General features: G+C 43.9%; 4 protein-coding genes and 8 non-coding genes across 20 annotated transcripts in view; 11 read left to right on the forward strand and 1 right to left on the reverse strand.

The window, feature by feature from the left end:
- Positions 1-1,649: 1,649 nt before the first annotated feature.
- On the reverse strand, positions 1,650-13,149 carry atg5 (ATG5 autophagy related 5 homolog (S. cerevisiae)). Of its 2 annotated transcripts, none has more exons than XM_085917407.1 (8): positions 13,029-13,149; positions 12,466-12,663; positions 12,252-12,379; positions 11,829-11,907; positions 11,565-11,727; positions 11,295-11,389; positions 5,475-5,592; positions 1,650-2,616 (listed from the first exon to the last, which is right to left on the reverse strand). In XM_085917407.1, the coding sequence occupies exons 2-8, from the start codon at positions 12,571-12,573 to the stop codon at positions 2,480-2,482; spliced, it is 828 nt and encodes a 275-aa protein (XP_085773533.1). In that variant the 5' UTR covers positions 12,574-12,663; positions 13,029-13,149; the 3' UTR covers positions 1,650-2,479. The 2 variants fall into 2 exon arrangements, with proteins under 2 accessions (XP_085773533.1, XP_085773534.1); XM_085917408.1 differs by having other exon boundaries at positions 12,961-13,031.
- Positions 13,150-13,302: 153 nt separating this feature from the next.
- Positions 13,303-15,029, forward strand: dctn3 (dynactin 3 (p22)). The gene is made up of 7 exons (XM_085917409.1): positions 13,303-13,487; positions 14,008-14,092; positions 14,161-14,247; positions 14,311-14,394; positions 14,459-14,517; positions 14,606-14,665; positions 14,844-15,029. Exons 1-7 carry the CDS (start codon positions 13,386-13,388, stop codon positions 14,928-14,930), a joined length of 564 nt encoding a protein of 187 aa, XP_085773535.1. The 5' UTR covers positions 13,303-13,385; the 3' UTR covers positions 14,931-15,029.
- A 656-nt stretch (positions 15,030-15,685) lies between these two features.
- On the forward strand, positions 15,686-20,998 carry nt5c3a (5'-nucleotidase, cytosolic IIIA). Of its 2 annotated transcripts, none has more exons than XM_085917404.1 (8): positions 15,686-15,910; positions 18,387-18,485; positions 18,586-18,655; positions 18,727-18,859; positions 18,937-19,026; positions 19,096-19,258; positions 19,570-19,770; positions 19,843-20,998. In XM_085917404.1, exons 1-8 carry the CDS (start codon positions 15,773-15,775, stop codon positions 19,942-19,944), a joined length of 996 nt encoding a protein of 331 aa, XP_085773530.1. In that variant the 5' UTR covers positions 15,686-15,772; the 3' UTR covers positions 19,945-20,998. The 2 variants fall into 2 exon arrangements, with proteins under 2 accessions (XP_085773530.1, XP_085773531.1); XM_085917405.1 differs by lacking the exon at positions 15,686-15,910 and adding an exon at positions 17,676-17,873.
- Positions 20,999-21,156: 158 nt separating this feature from the next.
- On the forward strand, positions 21,157-21,228 carry trnap-agg (transfer RNA proline (anticodon AGG)). The gene has a single exon. It is a non-coding gene; the product is annotated as a tRNA-Pro (tRNA).
- Positions 21,229-21,518: 290 nt separating this feature from the next.
- trnap-agg (transfer RNA proline (anticodon AGG)) lies at positions 21,519-21,590 on the forward strand. Its single transcript has one exon. It is a non-coding gene; the product is annotated as a tRNA-Pro (tRNA).
- Positions 21,591-21,894: 304 nt separating this feature from the next.
- Positions 21,895-21,966, forward strand: trnap-agg (transfer RNA proline (anticodon AGG)). The gene has a single exon. It is a non-coding gene; the product is annotated as a tRNA-Pro (tRNA).
- Positions 21,967-22,265: 299 nt separating this feature from the next.
- Positions 22,266-22,337, forward strand: trnap-ugg (transfer RNA proline (anticodon UGG)). Its single transcript has one exon. It is a non-coding gene; the product is annotated as a tRNA-Pro (tRNA).
- Positions 22,338-22,625: 288 nt separating this feature from the next.
- Positions 22,626-22,697, forward strand: trnap-agg (transfer RNA proline (anticodon AGG)). The gene has a single exon. It is a non-coding gene; the product is annotated as a tRNA-Pro (tRNA).
- A 289-nt stretch (positions 22,698-22,986) lies between these two features.
- Positions 22,987-23,058, forward strand: trnap-ugg (transfer RNA proline (anticodon UGG)). Its single transcript has one exon. It is a non-coding gene; the product is annotated as a tRNA-Pro (tRNA).
- A 288-nt stretch (positions 23,059-23,346) lies between these two features.
- On the forward strand, positions 23,347-23,418 carry trnap-ugg (transfer RNA proline (anticodon UGG)). Its single transcript has one exon. It is a non-coding gene; the product is annotated as a tRNA-Pro (tRNA).
- A 290-nt stretch (positions 23,419-23,708) lies between these two features.
- trnap-agg (transfer RNA proline (anticodon AGG)) lies at positions 23,709-23,780 on the forward strand. The gene has a single exon. It is a non-coding gene; the product is annotated as a tRNA-Pro (tRNA).
- A 475-nt stretch (positions 23,781-24,255) lies between these two features.
- The window catches only part of bbs9 (Bardet-Biedl syndrome 9), a 46,440-nt gene continuing 44,457 nt past the window's right edge, over positions 24,256-26,238 (forward strand). For 4 of the 7 annotated variants that reach the window (XM_085919499.1, XM_085919500.1, XM_085919497.1 and 1 more), the window contains exons 1-3: positions 24,256-24,391; positions 25,081-25,192; positions 25,270-25,426. In XM_085919499.1, coding sequence (XP_085775625.1) covers positions 25,081-25,192; positions 25,270-25,426 — 269 coding nt within the window. In that variant the 5' untranslated portion in view covers positions 24,256-24,391. The remainder of the gene's footprint in view (positions 24,392-25,080; positions 25,193-25,269; positions 25,427-26,238) is intronic. The other 3 variants (XM_085919502.1, XM_085919503.1, XM_085919501.1) reach the window with 2 other exon arrangements.

The following is a 26,238-nucleotide window of genomic DNA, read 5'->3' on the forward strand; positions in this document are numbered from 1 at the left end:
TGCAGGGCCTGAAAAAAATAATATATATATTAATGAATAGAAGAAAGTTCTCCAAAATATTGGTTAACTGTCGGAAGAACTAAATTTAGAAAAAAAATGATCATTAGGAAAAAATTGGCAAATTATGCAAATAAGAGGAGAAAATACATCAGTACAAAAAAACTCATGGAATTCACGGGGACATCATGCAAACTCCACACACAAAGACCCGAGCCAAGATTCAAACCCAGAACCGGACGCGCCAACTAAACAATTCCACAGTTTGCTCTCGTTTCTCAAGAAGAATCTCGGAGCGTCAGGATGTTTCAGATGTCTGCCATTTTCTACTCCTCGTCTTGTAAAATGGACGTTCCATTGCAATTTGTCAGGCAGAATACAGTACGCAAGTCAGACGGCGGCCCGTAAAAAACTGTGTGTCAGCTGGGACCAGACATTCATTCATCACAAGACTTCATTACCCACACACAAATACACTTGTGCACCAACACACACACACACACACACACACACACACATACACGCTGAGCTTGAGTCAACACCGTAAAGCCGCCATCCCATCATGCTCGGCGGCGGCGGCGACCATTCTGCCGTGATGACATGATGCGTGACATCATTTGAAACACATGCGCTATAAATTAGCAGCTTCAAAATACAAGCGTGGCCGGTAAAAGTACCCGCATGCTGTACGTAACTACAAGTACGGGTACTGAAGTAGATAAGTAAAAGTGCTGATCCAACTATTAAGTTAAAAGGAAACAAAAAAAAAACAATACATGCACACTCAGGGTCAATTCGACCTTTTTGCTGCTATCTTGTGGCCCAAAAAACTATTTTAACATAAGTTGGGAAGCTTCATTTAGACAAAAAGCAGTGCTTTGCTTTGATGGTACCTAGGATCTATATTGAAGTGAGTGAATTTGAGAAGTTTTATTCGGACAAAAGTAGTGCTTTACAAGGAACTATATTGAAGAGGGTTGAGGAGCTTCAATTAGACAAAAGTAGTGCTTTAGGTTTCTTTCACGCTGCCTCGTTCTCTGCCTAAATAAATAAAAATGCAATCAGCCTATTTGGAGTTTGCTTTCATATATAAAATACACAAATACTAAAAAGCAGTACTTGTATTTGTACTGGGTTACGTGCCCCCGGGGGGGCCATAACTGCTGTCTGTAATTATGTACGCGCACTCATCAGAGCAGCCACAGGCTCGTCTGACAAGACAGTTTAGTGGGCTCATTAGCGAGCGGGGGTACAAATGACTTGTATGGAGGGGGGGGTCATTAAACTGGCGAGATGAAGGAGGAGGAGGGGCACACGGAGAAGAAGAAGCATCAAAGCCGGCATGTCGGAACACAAATACCTCAAGCGTGGCGCATGCGACGCGATTAAAAATAAAGAAGCCTTTAAGCGCTCGGCGGAAGAAAGAAATTGCGCAACAGACGATTTGTCCAAACGGCCTGCGTTTACCGAACACGCACATTTTGGATGATGCTGGTGAGTCATTGGTGACACGCAACAAAATCAGTCCAGTCTGGCTGGGTGTCTGTCGGCCATCTCCACACGGGGACACCGCGTGATCTTGGCGCGAGGAGGGGGGGGGGGGAATATCAACAAAGACGAGCAAGTGAAGTAACAGACAAAGAGGAGCTAAATGGAGAATTGAGGCGACCGCGTAAACAAGGCGGCTGTTTATTGTTGTCTCGGACCAAAGTGAGGGAACACGTGAAGGACATAACAACGTGGGCGTAGAAAAAGTGACATTGAAGTGGTTGTAAAACTACAGAGGCTCCGACATGAAAAAGTCAAAATGATGGCTAGGATATCGATATATTGGGCGCACAAAATGCTAATTAGTGGTCACAAGATACAAAAATTTTCAAATGACATGAATTAGATGGACAACAACAATTATTTTTAGTCACTTTCCGTCATGTGATGTTTGAAATCGGAACGTTTCATGATTGTTAGCTGAACAGTCTTTTTCAAGTTAAGATCAAAATAGCAAGTCTGGGTATGTCTGGGTTGGTTCCTATTGTTGGTTGAATTGGTTTGCAGTTTTCAGAAACTTGGGTAATGCTACTTGGCTAATGCTCATTTGTGACCTTGAAATATGATTTCGGGGTTAAATTATTTTTTATATGAAATTATTTGGTGGTCAAAGATTAGCATTTTCTGCCGACAATATCGATAGAGGGAAAAAAAGGTTTCGTATGAATCTGCTTGTTGGCCGTTTTCAGAGTATTTGAGTATTTATTCAATATCCTTGACGTCCAACTGAAGGTCCATGTTCTCGTACGCTCATTGTCCTCACCCGTTAAGGATTTTGCATAAATGCTCAAGCGCTTTTCCTTACCGAGGCTCAAACTGGAGATTAGTCCCACGAAGAAGATGCGCATCAAGGAAAGTTCTTTGGAGAACGTCGTCATCATCCTGCGCTTTGAAAGCGTTTGTTTTTAGATCGTTGGTTGCCATGGCAACGACCTCAGTCGGAGGGAGCCGGTAGTATGCAGATGTGCAAAAAGTTGTCCGGGTGGCTGAGGTGCTCGCTGAGCCACTGCAGCGGCGTTTCCATCAGCGGTTCGATGCCGTGGATCACCACCTGGTGGCGCCGCTCCTCACCTGCGGGACACAACATTTGAATCGGACTTCAGTCGACTATATTCGGACTTGCGGTCGTCGGTGCAGTAGCAGACCGTAATTGATCATGCGTTTGTATAAAAAAATAAAATAAAATCTGAAAAGGAGAGATACACAAATAAGAATAAAAACAATAAAAAAATATTGATAATGAAGGGCTTGACATCAACATTCACTTCGTACTTCAAGTAGAGTAATGTTTTGAAGTGGTGGACATGTTCAGGCCGGTGGCAGTTGATTATTTTCTGCGCTCAACTTTCGCTTTGACACTTTCGGTTTCGCACCAACAAACACGGCGAGCAAAGACGGCCCCGCTAATAAAGAGCACGGCGGCAGAGTGACCGTTGTCGGCATAGAGCGAGCGAGACTCCAGCGCTCCGTTTCGGAACGTCGGAAGAGACAGACCGAGCGCCGATTTTAGAGAGTGAGCGGGTTTCGGGTGCTGCGGCGGTTGGCACTCGGCAACAACGCCCTCCTGAGATGACTTGGTGCCGCCTGTGCTTTTGTGTGTGCGTGTACGTGTTGTATACTAACAGACTTTTTTTTTTTTTTTTAGGGATGTTCAATACAACTTTGTTACAGACTGATAATGCGAATATGAAGTCACCGATACCAAGTGCCGATTGAGAGTTTTTCTCTCTGGAAAATAATTACAATTTAGACCAGTTTTCTCATTTTTTAGCTACCAATTATCAAACAACCTCAAGATACCAGTATCGGCCTTCGTCGCGAGTACCGATACCTTGCTTGTATCAGTACCGATACTGATTGTTGTTGGGTTTTTTTTCTTTGCGTGGCTTTTTTTGTTGAAAATGTCCAGTTTAAAAGAGGGTCAATCATCATCATCATCACATCATGCACTTTTTCAGACACACAAACACTTGCGAGTGGGTGGAGTGTAGTCTATGAATGAGAAACGGGGGGAAAATATCAGTGGGCCCAACCCCACGCCCACTCAAGACACACACAAACATTTATGCTACATTAGACACGCACACACGCACACGGTCTGACTAAGCATCAACATCACGGCGGTTGATGTTTTAATTAACTCAGAGCGAGCATGTGGAGGGGGCGGGGCTACGGATGTCACTCAGGCCGCACGGGGGCTTTCCTCCGCTTTGTCGCAAATAACAAAAATGGACGCTGCGGCCGAGAGGAAAAAAAAAAATAGGCTTACGAGCCGTCTCAAATGTGTCATGCGTGGGCAAAAGGTTGCTCAACAACACTCCTGAAGCACAAGTCAGACTTTTTCCCGTTGCATGCTGGGAACGGCAGAGCTGGGAAGCCCCTCCTAAAAAAACAGTTTATTGATTATTTTCAGTCGGTTTGACCAATTAAAAGTCGGCGAGGTAGCGCTGAGATTTTCTTGATCTAATCAAACGTGACGGCCGAGACTCAGACACAACACACTCATTTGAAGTGCCAGAGATCACAGAAGCTCTGGGGACCCCCACGTTTTCTGAAGTGCGGAACAATAGCAGAGGCAAAGCCCAGTGCCGCCGCTAACACACGAGCCGCTGGCTCTAATCCAAACAGCGCCACTATCTGCCAGACGAGCAGGCCACAAAAGAGCACTTTCACCTTGATCAGGAGAGACAGGGGGGGACTTGATGTCAAAGACATGAAAGCGGGATGAAGACAAGAGCTGGAGGAAGGGACTACACCTGACTGACACCTTGAAAGATAAACAAGGGCTCCTGGATCAGGAGAAGCCAAGATCTTTAACATCTGAGACAAGAGGGAGGAAATGAGATGAGCGTCTGGATTATGTCTGTTGGTCTTCATTCTTCAGCTTTACGCACATTTGATAAGGTTTATTTGTTATGGAAAAATGTGGTGTTGAAAAGATTGTTTTTTGTTTTTTTTTTTAAATGGAGGAAAAATATTTTTTCTCTTTTATAATCAATATTTGAAGTGTTTTCATTTTAAAGGAGAAATATTATTTCATGTTTTACGTTTAATTATTTGAATATAGAGCACTTTGTTGCTGTGCTTAATTTTTTTAAGTGCACTATAAATAAAGTTGAATTTATAGTTACTTTGCTAATATCATACAAAAACTTTTTGGGGAAGTTTTTCAAAGCCCCCCCCCTCAGGTGACATTTTAAAAATGAAAACATATTCATTCAAAAAGTTAATTATAATTATTTTCATGCAGCTATATTTGTATTTTTTATTTATTCAAACACTATGATTGTGGTTCATATCCATTCATCTAAATAAAGCTATTCGAAGCAATATCAGCACAATTCATTTGCGTCATAATAAAACATTATTGATAAGAATAAAAATAACTCGACAATTTGCAATCTTTTTTGTATTGGATTGTGTAGTGACGTGGACTGAAAGTGAATGAGGCAGCCAGGTAGGTAGCCAGACGCAGAGGCGGTTTATGTGTGTGTGTGTGTGTGTGTGTGTATGTGTGTGTAGGTGGGATTGCTCAGTCTCCAGCGAGCAGGTGAGTCTCCTGCGGGTCGTCTGTGCTGACGCTCCATTGTGTCCTTATCTACTTCCTCTCTTCAGTGTGTTTAGACTGCTGCTGCTTCCTCTCATCTTTATTTGGGCCACACACACACACACATTGCCTCCGTGTGCACACTCTGATTTTATTTACTGTTTACGTGTAAGTCTGCGAGAAGAGATGCGCTGTAATTAAGAACGAGGGGATAAGGCAGAGAAGGTCCCCAATAAGAGCAAGTGAATAGTGGTGATTTTATTTTTTTGATTTTTTTTTTTTTACGACGAGAGTGGCTCTGACTGGTGTGTGTGTGTGTGTGTGTGTGTGTGTGTGTGTGTGTGTGTGTGTGTGTGTGTGTGTTTGTGTGTTTGTTACTTACCGTCATTAGTGAATGCTGCAGGGTACATTTCTTTGAGCAAGTCACCAAGTGTGTGAGCGTTGCCTTCAGGTGAAACCGGTCGAAAGAGTTTCTGGATGAAAGGCCTGTCACTCATTGTCTGCAACAAAAGAAATAATTAAGAGTCATTTGCATAAACATGTTCCAGACATTTTTTTTTTGTTCTTGGCACCTACAATGTTCAAATAATTTGCTTGATAGGTTATATAACACAGTGACACAGATGCTACTTGTTAGCCTGTCTATGGTGATGTGCATTGTTTATTAGCATTAAGCTAATTGGATTTAAATAGTGACCTGGTTGTTTTTGTTTCGTTTGAGAGTAATTTGGGGGAATTCATTAAAAAAAATAAAATAAAAGATGTTCATGATTTAGCTTGGTCACTTGCCAGCCCATTCATGAGTGTCGCTTCTTTCCGGAAGCATCTGCTCATCGACCAATAGCTCACATGAACTCTGAGAGCCGAGGGGAAAAGAAAGAAAAAAAAACCAAAACTTTTTTTTTTTTTTTTTCTCCCAGACACACCCACGTCCCGGATTGCACCTGTTCGCTTCTACCGAGCATTCCGCCGTGTATGCAAATGAGTCATCCCACGTTTGGCCTTGCGCTAACTGGAAGGCGGAAAGAGGACGCGGGGGAAGTCCGGGGCGCAGATCGAAAGCGATGCGTGAGCCATCGACTGCTTTTTTTTGCCGCAGATGTGAAACGCAATGGACATGCTGGGATGTTGCGCAGATCCGCATCAATCTGGAAATCATCTGGCGTGTTTAACAGACGGCAGAAGAACGCCACTGGCCCCGCCTCAAGGTTAAATGAATCACGATAATCATGTAGCGCTTATTGATTCTACCCCAAGGTGTTCAGAGATCAGACGCATTCTTTCCCCTTTCGCACGACTTTTCCCCGAAAATAAGAAGTGAGCTAGACGGAATTTCGCTTCAAGACTTGTTCGTATAACTCATTCAGTGCCGGTCCGGTTCAAATGGATCTTTGACGGCTATATTCGTCAATGGGAGTGAATTCATTTCACGTCCGATGAGTGACGTCCAATTTGGACTGACAATAAACATTCTAGAAACTGGATTGGTGGATGGACACATTAACCTAATCTAAAACTGATTGATGATGTCGTGGCATCACGCTCCAGCGCGGCTAATGAATAAGCAACGGCTGCTGTGTCATCGCGATGGCGTTTTCGGCCGCAGCCCGTCTAGTTAGTCGGCGGTCTTTACACCTGGCGGCGCTGACCCGATCGCACCTTGTCGACACCAGAGCCGAGGTGTCGAACAAGATCCCCGGGGTGGGGGGGGGGGGGGGGACACGCGATAGGCTCTAATCATGAGAGACGTGAAAAGGAAAACCAGTGTTGCGGCGGGCTCGGGTGACGGCGTGGTAACGACACACCGCCGAGAAAAGGTGGCGTGGAAGGCGTCAAAGGCCACGTTCACGTTACACAGAAAGATTGAGTCATCCGCGGCAATCGCGACACGCTTTAGAGCGCCTCGTCGTCCCGGGCGAAGCAGGGAGAGTGCGTTGAAGTGACAGCGACTCGGATGCATTTTTAAAATGTGGCCGGTGTATGGGTAAGGAAAGAGCGGAGGCTATTGTTTCCCGAGGTGATGAAGAACACTTTCTTTTGAGCCGCCCCGACACCTTAGCCGGCCGCACGACACCTCGCTCTCACTCGGTGAAAAGAGCGGCGCAACTCAACACGTGGCCTAATTGTCGGCGGAGGGGATTTAATCCGTCTAAGTGACGGCGGCCAAATAAGCCCAGCGGACGGCGCTGTCAATCAAGAGTTGTTTCCACTAACGTGTGAGCCCCGTCCATTTGCCAATTAAAATTCCACCCACTTGTCACGGAACTCGAAATGGCCTCCAGACGCCTGATCTGATGATGGAGCGACACAAAAGAGAGCTTTTTTTTTTTTTTTTGAACGATTATGTCTGGAATTTACTATGTCCGATTCAGGTTTAGTTGCATTCAGCGTCTTGCTTGAAGGAATGCCATCAGGCTGATAATGATCTGAAATGCGGTTAAGGGAACCGATCCAACACACGGCAGAAACATGGAATTAATTAAGTCGAAAATAACTCGGCGTTCCCGTTAGCGTGGAGACGGATCGCGACACGTCCGTCGGCGGTCACGGCCGGGCTTAGAAGTCCTTACAGTAAAGCCCGGCGTGACGTCCTCGTCACACGTCGCCTTTGGCATCTTTACACACACGCGAAAGCGCACGGAGCATTCCCGCGTGTTGTAATTGTCTGTCGAGTCAGCCCGCCGCCCCCTTCACAGCGAGCCATTACGAGATATCTGGGAGGTAATAAAACATGCGTTCTTCTAAGCACGCAGCTTCTAGAGAAGCGGGGGGAGGGAGGGCTGCTGATTAAATGCTGAGTCACAGAGCGGGAACAACGAGGCGTACCTGACAATGTTTTGAGAATAGGGCAAGGTCATTATCAACAACACATTGGATGAGAGTCGGCGAGTGGATGGCTTTTTGAAAAAAGGGACAAAATTGATCAAATTGACCTGGAAAAGTCGATGGTTGCGACACAATGGAAGCAAAGCCTTACTTTTGTCTGAAACGCTGCTGCTCATCGACATAAACGGAATTACACGGTGGCATCAAAGCGGCGCAAAAAGGCTGCAAAATAGTCAAACGAGGTCAGAATTGAAGTTGAAATTCACACCGCTGATTTCGGACCTGTCAATCTAAGCTTTTTTCATAATGGGGTCCCAAGTATGAGCGAGAGACGCAAGGTGTTGATTTCGCGGGTGTCCCCGAGGCGGACGGACGGACGGACGCTGGGCCTAATGAAAAGTGTACGTGCCGGCCCGCGAGGCGTCTTTGTCCCGGCGGCTGCAGGCCAGACGGAAATGAGCCCTCTGTTATTTGGACTCGCCGTTGTCATTAATTCTGTCGGCATCAAACGCAGCACATGTTATTTACACTAAAGACCGCAATCTGCCTTTGAAGGATGCCAAGCATGTGTTTGCCTGCGTGTGTGTGTGTGTGTGTGTGACTTCTGAGGGCCAGACAAGCTTTGTTCTGGAATTTCTGCTGTCTTCTCGCATCCACGTTCACTTTCTCCGCGCCGGCGTCGTGTCACGACACGTCGGCCGAGCTAAACGGCGGATTTGCCTTCTCGCCCGTCTGCCAGTTTTCCCCGTTCGTGATTGTAAATATTTAGCGGTCGGGCTCGGCATACCTGTCGCGTGATCGTCTTGAAATTGTGTTTATTGTTCATTATGTTTTCGATGGAACCAAGGCGGAGTGTTGACGTATCGCACGTCCGCATTTGGAAGAGGTCCGATTCAGATCCGAGGAGATCTGAGTAACTCATTCACTGTCAACCCGGTTCATATTTTTGACGTCTATAACCGTCAATGGCACTGAATGAGTTAAGGTCATCGTTTCCGACAATGCATCTTAAGAAAAAATAACATTTAATTACACGAGACAAAAAAAAAAAAATCCAAGTTCAGCAAGTCTTTGGTCTGGATGGACTTACTGGCTGAATATTTTGAGAACATCTTGCTCACAATCTTTGACTTAGTGTTCCGCCGGGTGTAAATATTTAGCATCTCGTTTCCAAAACAACGGAAAGTTTGGAGTCACGCGCCGAGAATCGCTGGCCGGCAAGTATTTTTTTTTTTTTCTTTCTCCTTTTTTTTTTTATGGCGACGACAAGTGCACTGTCTGAGTGGGCGTGTCAAAGTGGCTTTAAAGGGGCCAAATTTTACTGCGGCACACAAGAATGTTTGTCTAAAGTGCATTAAAAGGCTTTATGGCACACGAGATGAGAGAATAAAGACGAGAGGCAGCGGAGCCGTCGTGACACGCCGGATGATCAATCACGGCAAACAACAAAGCATCACATCTGCAGTATTTTTGAGCCGGCGGGCCGACAATGAGAGCGAGGGGCTTTTCCCGACACCGCAAACGTCCTGATGCTCAAAGCTCGCCTTGTTTTTCCCAAGACAAATCTGTTCCACATTCTCTCGTCGGATTCGTCGTGACTCTTCAGTGACCGCCGGGCATCGAGAAGATTTATGGTTATATTTCTCCCTCCGATGTGGGAGTCGCCCGGCTTCCTGGTTGGTTCCGCGCGAGACGAGCTCAATGCCCCCCACCCTCGGGAAAACCTCGAGACAGATCTCAAATATGATTGTGCTACGTCTACCGAGGTATCCTTACCTGGATTTTTTTTTTTTGTAAGCGCATCAAGCATTTACTGAAACTGCCAAATTTGAATGTTACTGAGACTTTAATACCGATGAGTCGCAAAACAAGAGATGTCATAGTATTGCGCGACGACGCTCCCCCAAAAGTTCACAATTGCTGCTAGATGTCGTAATGAAGTGCCTCAACTCACTTCCACATAGTTCACTGACCACAAGCCGGCAGCAAAGTAGAACTCGGGTCAAACCAAAAGCTCCTTAACACGCTGCAACATTGTACAAAGCAAGTTGGTCAAAACTAAGCACCTCAACTTGGTACCCCGACACCAATTTGCCACAGGTTAGCAGCAAGGCACTACTTTTGTCTAAATGAAGTTCCTGCACCCGCTTCAAAATTTCTCCCCGACAGCAATATTTTTTATCGCATCGCCGAGCTATGCCACCTTGTTTTAAGAGCGCTTGCCAAGTCAAATATTCAGTTCTACAGGCAGACAGCTCTGCTTCAATTAAGCTACCGATTCCTCGTAACTCAACTGCTTAAGATTTTCCAGTCGAGACTCAGCTGCTTATTTGTCATCCCGCTTTTCTTTCTTTCTCTCCAGTCTGGGGACTTTTTACCTGAGTCAGGAGCAAAGCGTGGCGGGAGTGGAGGCGGCAGCGGACAAGCGACCTGAGGCAGCTCGTCCACTTACGCCTCCGGATCAAGCGCCCTGCCTACCTGCGTGCCCCCTGTCATCATAAAAGCAGCGATGACATCATCTGTTTGGTGTACAGATGAAGATCTTGGGACTGGGTGAAACTGTGACGCAGTGTTCTGAGCATCATTTACAATAAAAAGGGTTCTTGCATTGAAATTTAGCCAAAATAAGCATAATGATGAAGCATTGATTTCTTGCTTGTCATTTCTGATTTGCCAGCATGCTACCACAACTCTTAGAGGAAGTCAAGTCCAAAATTGAATCGAAACAGTTGAATATATTTGTGGAATCCCAATTTTATATCCATCTCAGGGGGCAGCCATTTTGCCACTTGTGCCAATTAAAAATGACATCACAGCTGCTCGGGGCTCAGCTAACGACCAATCATTTTCCATTTGAGTTGACCTCACCGTTCCAATAGTTTTGCACAAGCCCAACAAATGCCCTCGAGCATATTCACAGGCTCGGAAGAGGCTTCGAGTAGAAGCTGCTCATTTAACAGTAATGTCACGCAATTCTCCGAAACCGGCTGGTGTTTTTTCAAGGCGGTGATGGGGCTTTTTTTTTTTACGACAGCATCAGAAACAAAGAGGCTGTGTTTGTCGCTGTCGGGGGAAGGCCCCGAAGGCTTGCACAAGCAGGTGAGGCTTTAAGGCAAAAACCTGCATCCAAAAACATGTGCTGCTATGTGGAAAGTGCCAGGAAAATACGGGAATCTGCTTAGCTCAGAGGTGATTTCCACTAAAGCTTCTGATTCGACCCTCTGGCGCCATTTAGAGATGTGATTCACAACCGCGGCTGATTTTGAATTTCACTTCCCGTGAATTATTGAGACTGGCAGAGAATTTTTTTTTTTTTTTTTGCTGGTGTGCCTTCGGTTTCTTTTTCTCATATCAAATATGTGTGGATGCAACCGACCTGATATATTCTGAAGGGAATGTATCGGAATCCTCCTTCTTCAGTGGGATACTCCATCAGTTTCCTGTTCATGGCCCAGAATTGTTCAAACTTATCTGCAAAAAAAAAAAAAACACAAGCACACCTGTCAAGTGAAGTGGGCGTGTTGGAGCAGGTCAGAAGGCATGAGAAGAAGGTGAACGTTATCTGAGCGTGAACAACGCGACTGTTAATAAGTTCATGTTCATTTTCCAACAGCTGCTCTGAAACCTGTGCGTGTATGTTCCTCACCGTTCTGCAGGCCCATCCACAGTTGCTTGTGGTCCTTCTTCTGCATGTCGTTGACAACTTGGCTCTTGTGTTTGAGCGCATCGGCTTCCTTAATGCTGGACATGAAGTGGGCTTCCACCACCGAGCTGCACAAACAGTGGAGAAGGTCCTGGTTCGGAAAGTTCTGACAACATAAAAAAATAATTCGTGTTAGTCACGTGTAATATTTATCACCTCAATGAGTGACTTAAGAAAAGTAAAAGGAGACTTAAGGAGAGCTGTTACTTTAAAGTGCACAGTGATGCTCCACGGCAAGACAGAGTTGGAAGCGTGGAGGTCAAACAGAACACCGATTGGATAGTGCCTGAAATCGGAAAATCAATTTTTGTTTGAAAAAAATAAATACCGAGCAATGCACTCTGTGATTTGTATTCACTGGAACTACCGCGGCTGTGATTGACTCTAATTGTTGCGTGGGGCTACATTGACACCTTGTGGATAAAATTGGTATTAGATACTCGCTCCTAATTTTATTTCTTTGGCTTTGTGTAGTGCAATAGGATTTTATACACCTCTCTAGGAAGGAAATCTAAATTAATGCAACAAATAATACCCGATTCTTTAAAATGTAAATGGCCAGTGAGCTGGAATATTTGTATTTGATATTTCGACCATACTACCAAGCAGCATAATCGAGACAAGCCTCACCATTTGAGCGGCGTCCCTTCATATTCAAACCACATCTCTCCCGCTTCCTCGGCCCTCATCACTTTCAGAAAGTGCTTCTTCACTTTGTCCGTGACCAGCGTCAGGTAGCTCACCCTGGGCAACAACAGCTGTGGAAAAACAAGTAGCTCACTGTCTTGGACTTCTTCAGACATATTGATCTGAGTGTTGATGAGTGACCAAGTGTTCGACATACATAGTAAGGCTCCGCCTCTCTCTCAGTCACCTCGTCCTGGTTGAGAGTGAAGCAGGCTGGGATCCGGCCGAACCAGACGTCTCTTAGCACGTCTTTGTCATCTGCCATGTTGCTGCTGTTGGTGCTGCCCCTCCCAGAGGCTCATATAGACTGGACGCCTCTCAAGTCAGAGCCGAAAGTCCAGAAGCGCACAGCTTCCTGTCGTACCAGAAAAAACATATTTGACATTATTTGGGCAGTTTCGTTTCACCAATCCTAAATGAAACCATTCATCCTACACAGGGCTTGTTCTGATTAAATATACACCAATATACATAAGACATAATAAATGACATGCATTGAAACGGCGTCTTCGACGATATTATTTCATTAAGTGAGGCACAAAAAGACAGCTGCGCGGAAGGAGAAACTAATGGTAGCACCTAAGCTAGCTAGAATAGCTAGTGTAAAAGCTACGCGGAAGTGTTTTCAAAAAAACCATTACGCGACACTGACTTGGCTTTTCAGAGTTTGTCACGACATACGGTTATGTCACGCGTGTGTAGGAGTGGATAAAAGCCTACTTTTGTCTGCGTTTTGCGGTCAAATGGCAGGGAAGAAAGAAAAAGTGTGACAGCGATGTTGTCAGTCCGGGTGACTGACAGCCGAAGAAGAACGCTTTGACAACAGTGACCCCTAGAGACGGCTGGCAACTTGACGAAAGCGCAAAAATAATTTAGTTTGATAATAACAATTTTTATTCTATTAAGCAGAAGCGCCACTTTTATTGTACATTAAAAACGTTTACAATATTTGAAAATCTGTTTAAAATAGTTTAATGTGGTGTGACGTCATCAGTATGCATCTGCGCGTGAAAAAGACGTAGGGGATTGAGGGCTGTTTGGGTCCTCCCGTTTAGTTGGCAAAAAAAAGCTTAGAAAATGGACAAAAAAGCGGCGGTAGATAATGTAGAAATGCGCCTACAGGCATTGGAGACTCGTATATACGGAGACAGAAGGAATAAAAGTTCGAAACCATTAAAGGTTTGTTTTCAGGTTTATATTTATTTATAGGTGTGGCCAAGCTAAGAAGCTAACTAGCTGCGAGTTTAGCAAAGCTAAAGCTCGCCGATCATTTTTCCCACTGTCCAATATTTATACGAATCCGTGTGCAGTAATTCAGTAAGGTGGTATCTTTGTGCGGTGTGTGGTTTACTTTAGTTTACTTCATGTCATGGTAGCAATATTTTTTTAACGTTGGTGTCAAGCTAGTTCGATTTAGCTGGTCACAATAGATTTGGGGAGTTTAGTTTTCCACAATCGACGTATTTATATTAGTGTTAAATTGTCAGATCGCGTATGTCGGGGAGAAAGTTGATCTTCTTTTGATGCAATTTGTCAAATTCAAGCAAAATTCACACATCTGTAGCTTAAGGCAATCTTGGTGTGGCGTCATATGATCCAACTTTTAAAGCCCTGCTACAATGGCTGCTTTTTGTGCTTGTTTGCTTGTAACTAATGCATTTACAAACGGAGAGCTTAATAATTGTCTTCTGTTTTGCAGTGTGCCGAGTCCCTCGGAAGAATTCAAGCTGGCCTGACCAACACGGCCAACAAGAGGGAGCGAGTCAAGATCCTGCACAAGAAGAGTGAGTCACACAGCCTTTATTCAAAACCGATTAGCTTCAGCTTCTAATGACTTTTTATATTTGCGTAGTTGAGGACCTGATGAAGTACCTGGACCCTCAGTTCACCGACCACATCGCCGTGCCCGACACCATGAAGCTGGAGTTTATTCTCGCCGGTGAGCAATGCAACAATACAAAAGCTGAATAATCTTAATTTGGTCATGTGGTTGTGCCGACAGAGGAGGACTTCCTGATTTCCCAGGCTGCTTTGCTGGAGCAGGCCAGCAACTTGCAGCCGCTGCTGGAGAGCACCTACATCCGAGGTAACCCCGTTTTATTGTCGTGTTATTTGTCAGAATGTAAATAGTAACCGTGTACGTCTTCCAGATGTTCCCGAGCACTCGACCAAACTCCAGCGTCTCTCCCAGATTCATATCAAACAGCAGGTAAAAGAAAGATAAGATGGACGCCATGTTCTGTTGTTTGAATTTTGTTTTCAGAGACCTCACTGGCGGCTCTCTTACTCTCTTACAGGACCAGGCGGATGTTCAGTCTCTGGAAGTAAAGAAGCTTTTTGAGGAATACAACAAAATGGTACTTCTACAAATACCATAAAGCGTAACTGAGGGACTAAAAAAATTAGAATGATTGATAATAATAATCATAATAATAATTGACTAATTAGAATGAGTATTACAGAGTACCAAGCCGGGACAGTTATTTCTGCAAATGCATGGAGATGTTTTTTTTAATAGTGTCTTTATATTGTCAGATGTTCCTGCTTTCCAAGCAGTTCACCCAGTGGGACGAGAACCTGAGGAAGCTGGAGGAGGCCAAGGGCATCCGGCCCGTGGAGTAACTCCCATTTGTGATGATTTGTGTAGCTTTATGACGTGGAAAAAATACAAAGCGATTTTGGAAGTGTTGAGTTACTAGCCCGAAGATAAAAAAAACAAAACAACAGAAGGCACATGACTCTTCATCTGCTGTCTGGAAGATTTTACTCTACTCACAAGACAGCTCCGAGTCACCCCGCTCTTATTTATTTGTACACATGCTACTCTTACTGTAATTTGTTAGATTTACTCGCATTCCAGCTCATCTCCTACAAGTTGAGTCGTAAGACTTTGAGCACCTGACAAGCATTCTTTTTTTTTTCCTGTCCGTTTGTCTCCTGACATGGACAATGCCTCTGTTTGTTTCAAGATGTCACAACGTGACTGTGGTTAATCAAATAAAAACGTTTTTATTGGACTCCTGTTTTTCTGTGCAAAGTACGACTTGTCTATTTCACTGTAATACAGTATGCCCTGTCAGCAATTTTGGAATTGCTGATCTGTGGAGGATGTTCATTCAATTTTTTGAATTTTGTTGGGGAAAAAAAAGCCAATTAGAAACATGGTAATGTTTAATGGCACTTGTCTGGCTTAAAACACCTAAAAAAACAAGGGAAAAAATGGTGGAATTATTCTTCACCTCCACCACATTTACTTGATGAGACAAAGCAGAAGGAAAAAAATATGAATTGAGCTGAGTTATTTTCTATTTTTACGCGGATTTTGCCTATGCGCGCGCCAGTCCGGAAACAGCCCCACATTATTGCCTGTGACGTCACCGGCGAGCGAGCGCCAACCATACGCGGAGGGAACTTCACACGAGGGTTCATCTTGGCGAAGGCGGCGGACTTCCCATCCTGCCGCTATGGACCGGACTGCCGTCGTCAAAGTGGGCGCCGCGGCTAGCGCGAGCGTGTGTGCCCTGTTCGGCGGCGTGGTTCTGGCCCAATACATCGTCGCCAAGAAGAAGCGAGCGGGCAAAAAGACAAGAATCATCGAAATGGTGAGTTTGGAAGCTACATTACGGCTACACGGGAGCGTCAAGCTAGCAGGTGACATGCGCAAAAACTGGCACATATTTGCTTTCAAAATAAAATCTTGATATTTTCACCTCTATCCTAGCGAGACGACACTGTACATATTATGAACCTCTAACGTTTTTAATGAAAACAAATCAGCTGCAGTCATTATCAGTACATTCCTTATAATTTTATACATAAGGGACTTCACAAATTTATTTTGAAGGAGGCCAGAGGCTGTTTTGTTTCCTTAACAAAGGTGACTTTAGTGTTGTTCCACGCACGCGCGGATGACCCCCACAATATCAGCAACAGCAGCTGTTTTAGAGGTCACTAGCAGCTAGCTTTTTGCTCCACACAAGCACATAAGAAGCTTTTGAGGTGACACTGAGCCCCCCGGTTGTGATTTTTGCCCATCGGTTCTTACTGCTTTAATTGTCGGACATGCATGTCATGCTACTACTAGCAGGAATCAATGGAGGTGGCTTGCACAACACTTGGACAGTCCAACACAGCTGATCTACTGAAAGTGTGTTATTTAGTTTGAACTTGAATGTACGTGAACTTAATTTATATCTGCAGCAGCAGGCCCCCGCCGCCCTTCTTTATAAATATATGATTCATGTAGGAGGTATTCGGCCCTGCCCTGCCATTTACAATTTGACACTCCAGTTATCTGTGACTCACCGGCGTCTGGTCGCCCTCGGCAGTCGCGTGCTCGGGGGACAAAAGAGACGCATGCAAGACCAACAACACAAAGGAGGACACAAATTGTGTCGTTGGTCATGTGAGCTGCAGTATGCTTGGGCTGCACAATGACAAAACAAGAAAGAAAATACAAACAAAATCGTTTTTGTTTTTTTTTGTCCTAGCGGCAGCTCCATCAGATGGGACAAAATATTATGAGGGAAAAGTAAAGTAATATGAAAACAAAGTTAGAACGTTAGGAGAAAAAAAAAAAGTTCATAGATACCGTTGGTAACCAGCAGAGGGTGCTGCTGTCACAAATCTGTATGCAACCGTCAGAATGGTTTGTAAATGGAATATTCAGAGCTCTGAACTTAACCTTGTCTTCCCTCACCCCTATCAGTAGCACCAGATGCCGGTCACCATAGCAATGCAATATTTAAGATTGTATAATATTGTAGATATATCTATCAGTCTGCATACACTTTTAGTTTTTTACCCTCAAATTGTCCAATTGCCAGAAACTGTTTTTTACGGGGGGAAAAATACAACAACTTATAAACAACTGTGACTAATGACATTGACATTGAACTGAAAGCCACCTGTAACTTGCACACGCTCATATACTAGAATTAAAACTCTTGTGATTTCTCAAGATGTTTTTATTGACTATTTACATGTAAACAGATGCAGAAGCTGTGGCTGATGCAATATGGTCCATGTATGTTATCGTGGTGTAACCGGAGAGCTTTGACCTACTTATTGGCTCAACCTATGTGAAAACTTCCTCTTGGCTTGCATTTGCATTCTTGCCAGACATATGAGCATGTTGTTTTTTCTTTGGGCTGTTGGGTCCCAGTAGTCTCGTTTATTTATATGTCAGCACAATGTGTGTGTGTTTGTAACGAGACACGCACGATGACCCTTAACCTGACCTTAAGCCTTTTCGTTGCCGCTCAAGTTATGTATGTGTGCTGAAAATGTGCGTGTTCAGCAGATGCTGTCACTGAGCGTAAAGTCAAAGGTAACATGACAACAAGGGCAGATTACAAACTTTTTATTCCCTCCGCCAGCCTCATTTCTATTTATACACACTGGTGTGAGTGTGTGAGTTTGTGTTGACATGGATCAAATGTTAAGTGCGTGCGTAAGGGCGGGATCTCGTTCGCTACCCTCCCCGCCTTCTGCAAGTATATAAAGGCTCTTTAGCCACACATTCTTTTCTTCGCTCTTGTTTTCCACAGACTACACAGCCTGGCGGTAAGTGTGTGTGTGTGTGTGTGTGTGTGTGTGTGTGTGTGTGTGTGTGTGTGTGTGTGTGTGTGTGTGTGTGTGTGTGTGTCAACTGTCACCCTTTTATAAGTGCAGCTTAATCATCAACTTTTAATCTTGAGGCGACGTAATAGCGGCATTACGGCTCCCTCAGAATGAGAAGATGGAGTTTGATAGATTTGTTCTCAGTTGATTTCAACACTTGAAATTGCTTTATATTGTACAAAAAAATAATAATCGAGTAACCAACAGTATTTGACCATATTTGGATATACGGTTTTTCTGCCCGACAACAAGGACTTGAAGGTGTTTTTTTTTTTTTTTTTTTAGTTTATGAAACGTTACTTCAAGTCAAGACGGAACATTTCCTCCAACATACCTCTTCATCATGCTCCTGGTCTTGTCGCTAACGTCGTATATGAAATCGAGGCGCGGTCAGGCACGATGCAATCTCTTCAAATCACGTCGCTCCAGTGATGTCGTCTCCTCTCCCGCTTTCAGATGCCTCAGTTTGAGAAGAAGACTGTGCACATGAGGGACCCCGAGAGGGTGGAGCAGATCATCTGCGGCCTCATCAAGGGAGGAGCCTCCAAACTTCAGGTGGGTCCAACTCTGACATCTGCTGGCGATGACGTGCAAGTGCAGCATTCGACATATACAGCCATGACCCCCAATTGGTCTTCACTTACTCCCCTGGCAGATGATCACCGACTTTGACATGACGCTAAGCAAGTTCGCCATCAACGGCAAACGCTGTCCAACGTGCCACAGTGAGTCCACGTGGCGATAAAACCCGCAGTTTGAGCGGGCAGTTGTAACACGTGCGTGTTCTCGCTCCCAGACATCATCGACAACTGCAGCCTGGTGACGGAGGAGTGTCGCCAGAAGCTCCTGCAGCTCAAGAACAAATACTACCCCATCGAGATCGACCCCAACCTCACCATGGAGGAGAAGTACCCCTTCATGGTGGAGTGGTGAGCTGCTTGGCTTCACGTCGCACGCAATTCCCGATCCCATAATGTTGCGTCATTTCATCCTGTTTGATGTTCAGGTATTTCAAGTCTCACACGCTTTTAGTGGAGCAGAGGTTAGAGAAGGACAAACTGCCCCAAGTGGTCCGAGACTCTGACGCCGCACTCAGGTATCACCCCACCCACCTCCCCCAAAAAAATGAAGCGAATTAAAAACATATTTTGGATTTATTTTCTAGGGAAGGCTTCGAGCAGTTCTTCGACCGCCTGCACCAACACAACGTGCCAGTCTTCATCTTCTCTGCCGGCCTGGGGGACGTCTTGGAGGAGATCATCCGCCAGGCGGGCGTCTACCACCCCAACGTCAAGGTGGTGTCCAACTTTATGGACTTTGACGACAACGTGAGTTCACAAAAATGACACTTGCGCTCAGGAAATTTCCATCACTCCTTAACGCTATTGTTTCCGCACAATCATGTAAAGATACTTGATATTATTTTGTTTAGTTTTTATTTGTTGAGGTAAAACTGGCACAAACAAAAGACACATTGCATATTTAAAAAGTTCAGCCCAACCATCTCATTTAGTTTCACATAAAAAGACCACTAGCGTTATGCTAACATATAACAGGAAATGACATAGACGGGCTAATGGAATTTAGCATAGATGAACAACGGCTAATTTGGGAACAATGTAAAAAATGTCGTTTGCAGGGCGTGCTGCGGGGATTCAAAGGCGAGCTCATCCACGTGTACAACAAGCACGACGGCGCCCTGCGCAACACAGACTACTTCAAGCAGCTGAAGGAAAACTGCAACATCATCCTGATGGGAGACTCGCTGGGCGACCTCAGCATGGCCGACGGCGTGCCCAACGTGGAGAACATCCTCAAAGTGGGCTTCCTCAACGACAAGGTACCACCTTGAATGAGAGCGCTATTCTGTTTCATGTCTTCCTTCTGACTGATTCTTTTGTAACCTCGGTAGGTGGAGGAGCGTCTGGATAAATATTTGGACTCTTACGACATCGTCCTGGTGAAGGACGAGACCTTGGAAGTGCCCAACGCCATCCTCCAGAAGGTCCTCTAATTTCTTCTTTGGACCACCACCCCTTTTTTTTTTTTTTTAAGTCCCATGCCTACTTCAACGCCTTTGTACATTTCCCGTCGGACACTTTTAAATGCGCAGCACAACATTTGGGTTTTTGTGATCACACTGCAGGACAGTGAACCTCCACAAATTTGGGGTTCAGCATTTTTTGCGATTATTTTTAATATCCACAATCGGGCTTGATCTCTATCTGGGTTCACTATACAGCATTCATTTATTTTTTTAATCCAAAAAAAAAAAAAAAGATACAAATCTGCGGAAATTAGCACGACATTAAGCTAATTAGAAACAAACATCAGCTTCTTTAACACATCCAAAACAAACCTCGACTTTTTAAAGCTCTCACTCTCTTGCCTTCAAGGAATGGGAAGCTATCATGTAACATCCTTGCGTGCACAGTTCTCCAAATAAGAGGCAAACCTGGGACACTGTATTTGTTTTTTCTATGTTTGTCTTTGTTTACCATAACGTGTGTAACGGACCAGGAAGAAGAAGCAGGAGGACCTTGGAAAATGATTAGAATGGAAATGAAAACGGATGTTCTTGATTGATCTGAAAAAATGCACTTTAAGATAGGTGTGAATAGAATTTAGTTAACATATGCGCATGTTTGAGTCAGTGGACGTATGATTTATCAAACAAACACACAAAAAAAAAAAGCCATGTTTACTTTTGTTCAGCCTTTTTAGACCCCTCTGCTTAGAAGAAGAAGCACTTTATTCTACATTGTCAAAAAGGGCAGAAAGCCACACTAAACATACACAAACACCAAAGTTCAACATGAGAGTTTTTTTTTGCTTTGTGTTTTAAATGTGCTGCTATCACCTGCATGTTGCCTTTTCTCAGCAAAGAACAGAAGGAAACATTTCCTTATTCTGTATATCTTTGAAATTATGTCATACTGTGTCCTGTGTGGAAATGTTTTCAAAAGTAGAGTCATGTGTTGTATTTTTATAAGCAGATTGTTTTTGTTTCTTTCTCTGATGGTGTGAAATAGACATGAAATATAACATTGTATTATGATCACGTTTTACTCGACTGTTTAGTAACGAAAGTGGAGTTTTGAAAGAGGTTGCAATTCATTAGAAGGCCGCAAGGGGGCGGCAAAATGCCATACTCTACATCATTCTTTGACGTGGCAAAAAATTGATAGTTAGGAACAAGAACATAAACATCTGGACGGTTGTGTGTGGCTCGTTGGTCTAGGGGTATGATTCTCGCTTAGGGTGCGAGAGGTCCCGGGTTCAAATCCCGGACGAGCCCTTGTTTTTCTTCAATTTTTCTGTAATCTCAGTTTGTCCCACTATTAGTTATTTGCACCTCTAAAATTACACATTACATTACATTACACACAAACTTGTTTGTGGTTATGTGTTCAATGTGCTAAGAGCGAAATTTACGTGACTAAATCCCTTACTTCTTATATCGAGTGAAGTTGTGAGCAATTGACTTAAAACGGTTAAAGACTCAATTTCCCATCATGCACCTGTCATCTGCGCTTGCGCATGAATGACGCTGTGGATCTTTTGTTGTACATCTGGCCAGATGTGCGTGGCTCGTTGGTCTAGGGGTATGATTCTCGCTTAGGGTGCGAGAGGTCCCGGGTTCAAATCCCGGACGAGCCCTTCTTTTCTTTTCAATTTTTCTGTAATCTCAGTTTGTCTCACTATTAGTTATTTGCACCTCTCAAATGACACATTACATTACATTCCACTACACACATTCATTTAAACTTGTTTGTTGTTATGTGTTCAATGTGCTAAGAGCGAAATTTACGTGACTAAATCCCTTACTTCTTATATCGAGTGAAGTTGTGAGCCATTTACTTAAAACGGTTAAAGACTCAATTTCCCATCATGCACCTGTCATCTGCGTTTGCGCATGACTGACGCTGTGGATATTTTGTTGTACATCTGGCCAGATGTGCTTGGCTCGTTGGTCTAGGGGTATGATTCTCGCTTAGGGTGCGAGAGGTCCCGGGTTCAAATCCCGGACGAGCCCTACTTTTGTTTAAATTTTTCTGTAATCTCAGTTTGTCTCACTTTTACTTATTTGCACCTCTCAAATGACACATTACATTACACTACACACATTCATTTAAACTTGTTTGTTGTTATGTGTTCAATGTGCTAAGAGCAAAATTTAAACAACTAAATCCCTTACTACTTATATTGAGTGAAGCAGTGAGCAATTAACTTAAAACGGTTAAAGACTCAATTTCCCATCATGCACCTGTCATCCGCGTTTGCACATGACTGACCCTGTTGGAGGTTCTGTCATACATCTGGACAGATGTGCGTGGCTCGTTGGTCTAGGGGTATGATTCTCGCTTTGGGTGCGAGAGGTCCTGGGTTCAAATCCCGGACGAGCCTTTTCAATTTTTCTGTAATCTCAGTTTGATCACTATTAGTTATTTGCACCTCTAAAATTACACATTACATTACATTACACACATTCATTTAAAGTTGTTTGTTGTTATGTGTTGAATGTGCTAAGAGCGAAATTTAAATGCCTAAATCCCTTACTACTTATATTGAGTGAAGCTGTGAGCAATTAACTTAAAACGGTTAGACTCAATTTCCCATCATGCACCTGTCATCCGCGTTTGCGCATGACTGACCCTGTTGGAGATTCTGTTGTACATCTGGCCAGATGTGCGTGGCTCGTTGGTCTAGGGGTATGATTCTCGCTTAGGGTGCGAGAGGTCCCGGGTTCAAATCCCGGACGAGCCCTTCTATTCTTTCAATATTTCTGTGATCTTAGTTTGTCTCACTATTAGTTATTTGCACCTCTAAAATTACACATTACATTACACACAATCATTTAAACTTGTTTGTTGTTATGTGTTCAATGTGCTAAGAGCGAAATTTACGTGACTAAATCCCTTCTTATATCGAGTGAAGTTGTGAGCCATTGACTTAAAACGGTTAAAGACTCAATTTCCCATCATGCACCTGTCATCTGCGCTTGCGCATGACTGACGCTGTGGATTTTTTGTTGAACATCTGGCCAGATGTGCGTGGCTCGTTGGTCTAGGGGTATGATTCTCGCTTTGGGTGCGAGAGGTCCAGGGTTCAAATCCCGGACGAGCCCTTCTTCTTTTCAATTTTTCAGTAATCTCAGTTTGTCCCACTATTAGTTATTTGCACCTCTAAAATTACACATTACATTACACACATTCATTTAAACTTGTTTGTTGTTATGTGTTCAATGTGCTAAGAGCGAAATTTACGTGACTAAATCCCTTCTTATATCGAGAGAAGTTGTGAGCAATTGATTTAAAACGGTTAAAGACTCAATTTCCCATCATGCACCTGTCATCTGCGCTTGCGCATGACTGACGCTGTGGATTTTTTGTTGTACATCTGGCCAGATGTTCGAGGCTCGTTGGTCTAGGGGTATGATTCTCGCTTTGGGTGCGAGAGGTCCCGGGTTCAAATCCCGGACGAGCCCTTCTATTCTTTCAATATTTCTGTAATCTCAGTTTGTCTCACTATTAGTTATTTGCACCTCTAAAATTACACATTACATTACATTACACACAAACTTGTTTGTTGTTATGTGTTCAATGTGCTAAGAGCGAAATTTACGTGACTAAATCCCTTACTTCTTATATCGAGTGAAGTTGTGAGCCATTGACTTAAAAAGGTTAAAGACTCAATTTCCCATCATGCACCTGTCATCTGCGCTTGCGCATGAATGATGCTGTCGATCTTTTGTTGTACATCTGGCCAGATGTGCGTGGCTCGTTGGTCTAGGGGTATGATTCTCGCTTAGGGTGCGAGAGGTCCCGGGTTCAAATCCCGGACGAGCCCATTTATCTATTAATATTTTTGTAATCAATTGATTTCAGTATTGCAACTATTCACAGTTCTAAAATTGCACATTACATTACACACACAAACAGACATTCAATTAAACTTATTTGTTGTTAAGTGTTCAATGTGCTAAGATCAAAATTTACATGACTAAATCCCTTACTGTGAGCCATTAATTTAAAACGGTGAAAGACTCCATTTCCCATCATGCACTTGTCTTTCGCGCTCACGTATAACTGCAGCTGCCAGAGACTACAATTGTTTTTGTTGACTTATTTGATGTATTTTCTATTGAATTCCTTGCTTCAGCTAATATAGCATTCTGTGTAATGTAAAACTTCAACAAGGGGAACGAAAATTGTTCCTAAACTAACGTAATATGGTCCAATTTACCTTGCTTAGAGGTCAGCGGGCTATTGATTACAAAAGAACTACTTTTCCCGTCAGGCATTTCTTTTCCGCTCATGCGCACAATTGCCACGCTGGCTCCAGTTTGAGCGTCAGTGCCATGACAACAAGACGATGGCTTCAAGAGAGGAAATGTAATTTTTGCCACCGCGAGGTGTAATAAACCTGCGGGCTCGTCGGACGCGTCGGTGAAGTAAAAGGTAAGACACTCATTTCACCCGCTAGACGCTGGGTAACTCGCGTGGCTAGCGAATTAGCCGGACAAGCTAAAGTTAATACATTAGCGTTAGCTAATTCATTTGTGAACACGCCTTGATGAGTGAGCGTGTCAAAACTATTAGCGTGACTTATTTTAGTGCTCAAACGCGGACAATATGACCTTCACGTCAGGTCAGGGCACCAAAAAGATAAGGCAGGAATCTGTGCTGACGCCCCTCAAATTGAGCGCGATATTAGAATAATAATAAGAATACATATGCTAAATGCCCGCGAAAAATCCACTAATTAGCTTTTCGTTTTTGTCCGTTTAAGTCTTTTATAATTTGTCAATAAAAACAAGAGTATGTCTGGCTGCCAACTTTAGATCTTCAATAAAGGGAATTTGATATCACGGAACCTGATTTTAAAGTGTATTTATTTGTAAAATGAGTGTTTAATTTATCACTTTGCTGGATTAGTTGTCTGTTCCACCTGCTCAGTCAGCACTAATAAGAGCAAAGCTGCTTGCATTCTCAGGCTTGATACTCAACTTGTCACATGACTACTTATACTGCCTCTTCATTGGCTGCCGGCGTGGTATGACGTGTCACCTATTTGACTAATTTCCTTCCCTTTTTAAACCTACTTGTGATTGATGAAAATTTTTTTGTAATCTTCTCTGTGCTATTAGATGTCTCTGTTCAAGGCGCGGGATTGGTGGTCGGCAGCCCTCGGCGAAGGTGAAGAGTTTGACCAGGGATGCATGTGCGTCGGAGATGTGGATAACAGCGGCACGGGACACGGTAACGTCATCGAAATAACGTTTGTTTCAGGTCGTAGTCACGTCCGTCGCATGAATAGTTTCTGGCTTCTTGTGCAGACAAGGTGGTGGTGGGCAGCTACATGGGAATGCTGCGGATCTTCTCCCCTCAACCCGCCAAAGCCACCGAGGGGGCGCAAGGCTTGGCCGATGCGCAGCTCCTGGAGGTCCACCTCCAGAACGCCATCATCCAGGTGGAGCTGGGGAAATTTGTCTCGTGAGTACAGAGGCAAAAAAAAAAAAAGACCGACCACTGCAAAAAGTCGTGTGTTGCTGCCTTCATTCATGAGGCTACGGCAACATTTAGCAACTTAATCCTCTTCCAATTAGCTTTAGCCTGATTTCCTCTACGCTTGGCGACTTGAGCAATAGACGCACGAGCCAAATTTAAACCACCTCAGTTTTTTTTGTTTTTTTATGCGGAATGAAGGTTGGTTAATTTTTTTTTTTTCAACACCTCAATCAGGTATTGTGGCAAAATCACTGAAATCAGGTTTAAATTAAATTGTTTTAAAAAAATATTTTAAAATTCTTATACAGCAAGGTTGGGCAATTATGGCAACAACAAAAAAAAGGATAAATAAATAAAATAATTAAAGCCCCCCTTTGTGCTTTTTAAAAATCTGAGTACACCACTTGGCCCAGATGGCGCTGTCTCCCTTCACCCAGTTTGCAGCAATGAAACGTGAGCTCTCTCGCAGAAAAAAAGTTCTCGAAATCTCCACGGCGTGGCCTCCTTCCTTCCTTATTTCCTTCCTTCCCACAGCGCCGCGTCGGTATTTGCTTTAAGCTGCGGTTCGCCAGCGCGGAATTCCTCCCAGGAATTCAGCGGGCAAGTCGGGCGGCGAGGTTGGCGAATATAAATAGTGGCGGGGCGACCGAGGCGCTGGGCAGATTTTTTTTTCTTTTTTTTTTTGTGCTTTCCCAGGATGAAAGAACACTTGTGGGATCGTCTTCCCGTTCCGTTGTGGTTGCTCCTTTGGGAAGGCTGCGTTTTGTCCTAGCGAGACAAAAATCAACAAAATTGTT

The sequence above is a fragment of the Syngnathus leptorhynchus genome, chromosome 8, assembly GCF_054491065.1.
Source record: "Syngnathus leptorhynchus isolate UIUO chromosome 8, UIUO_Slep, whole genome shotgun sequence".
In the NCBI taxonomy this organism is placed as follows: domain Eukaryota; kingdom Metazoa; phylum Chordata; class Actinopteri; order Syngnathiformes; family Syngnathidae; genus Syngnathus; species Syngnathus leptorhynchus.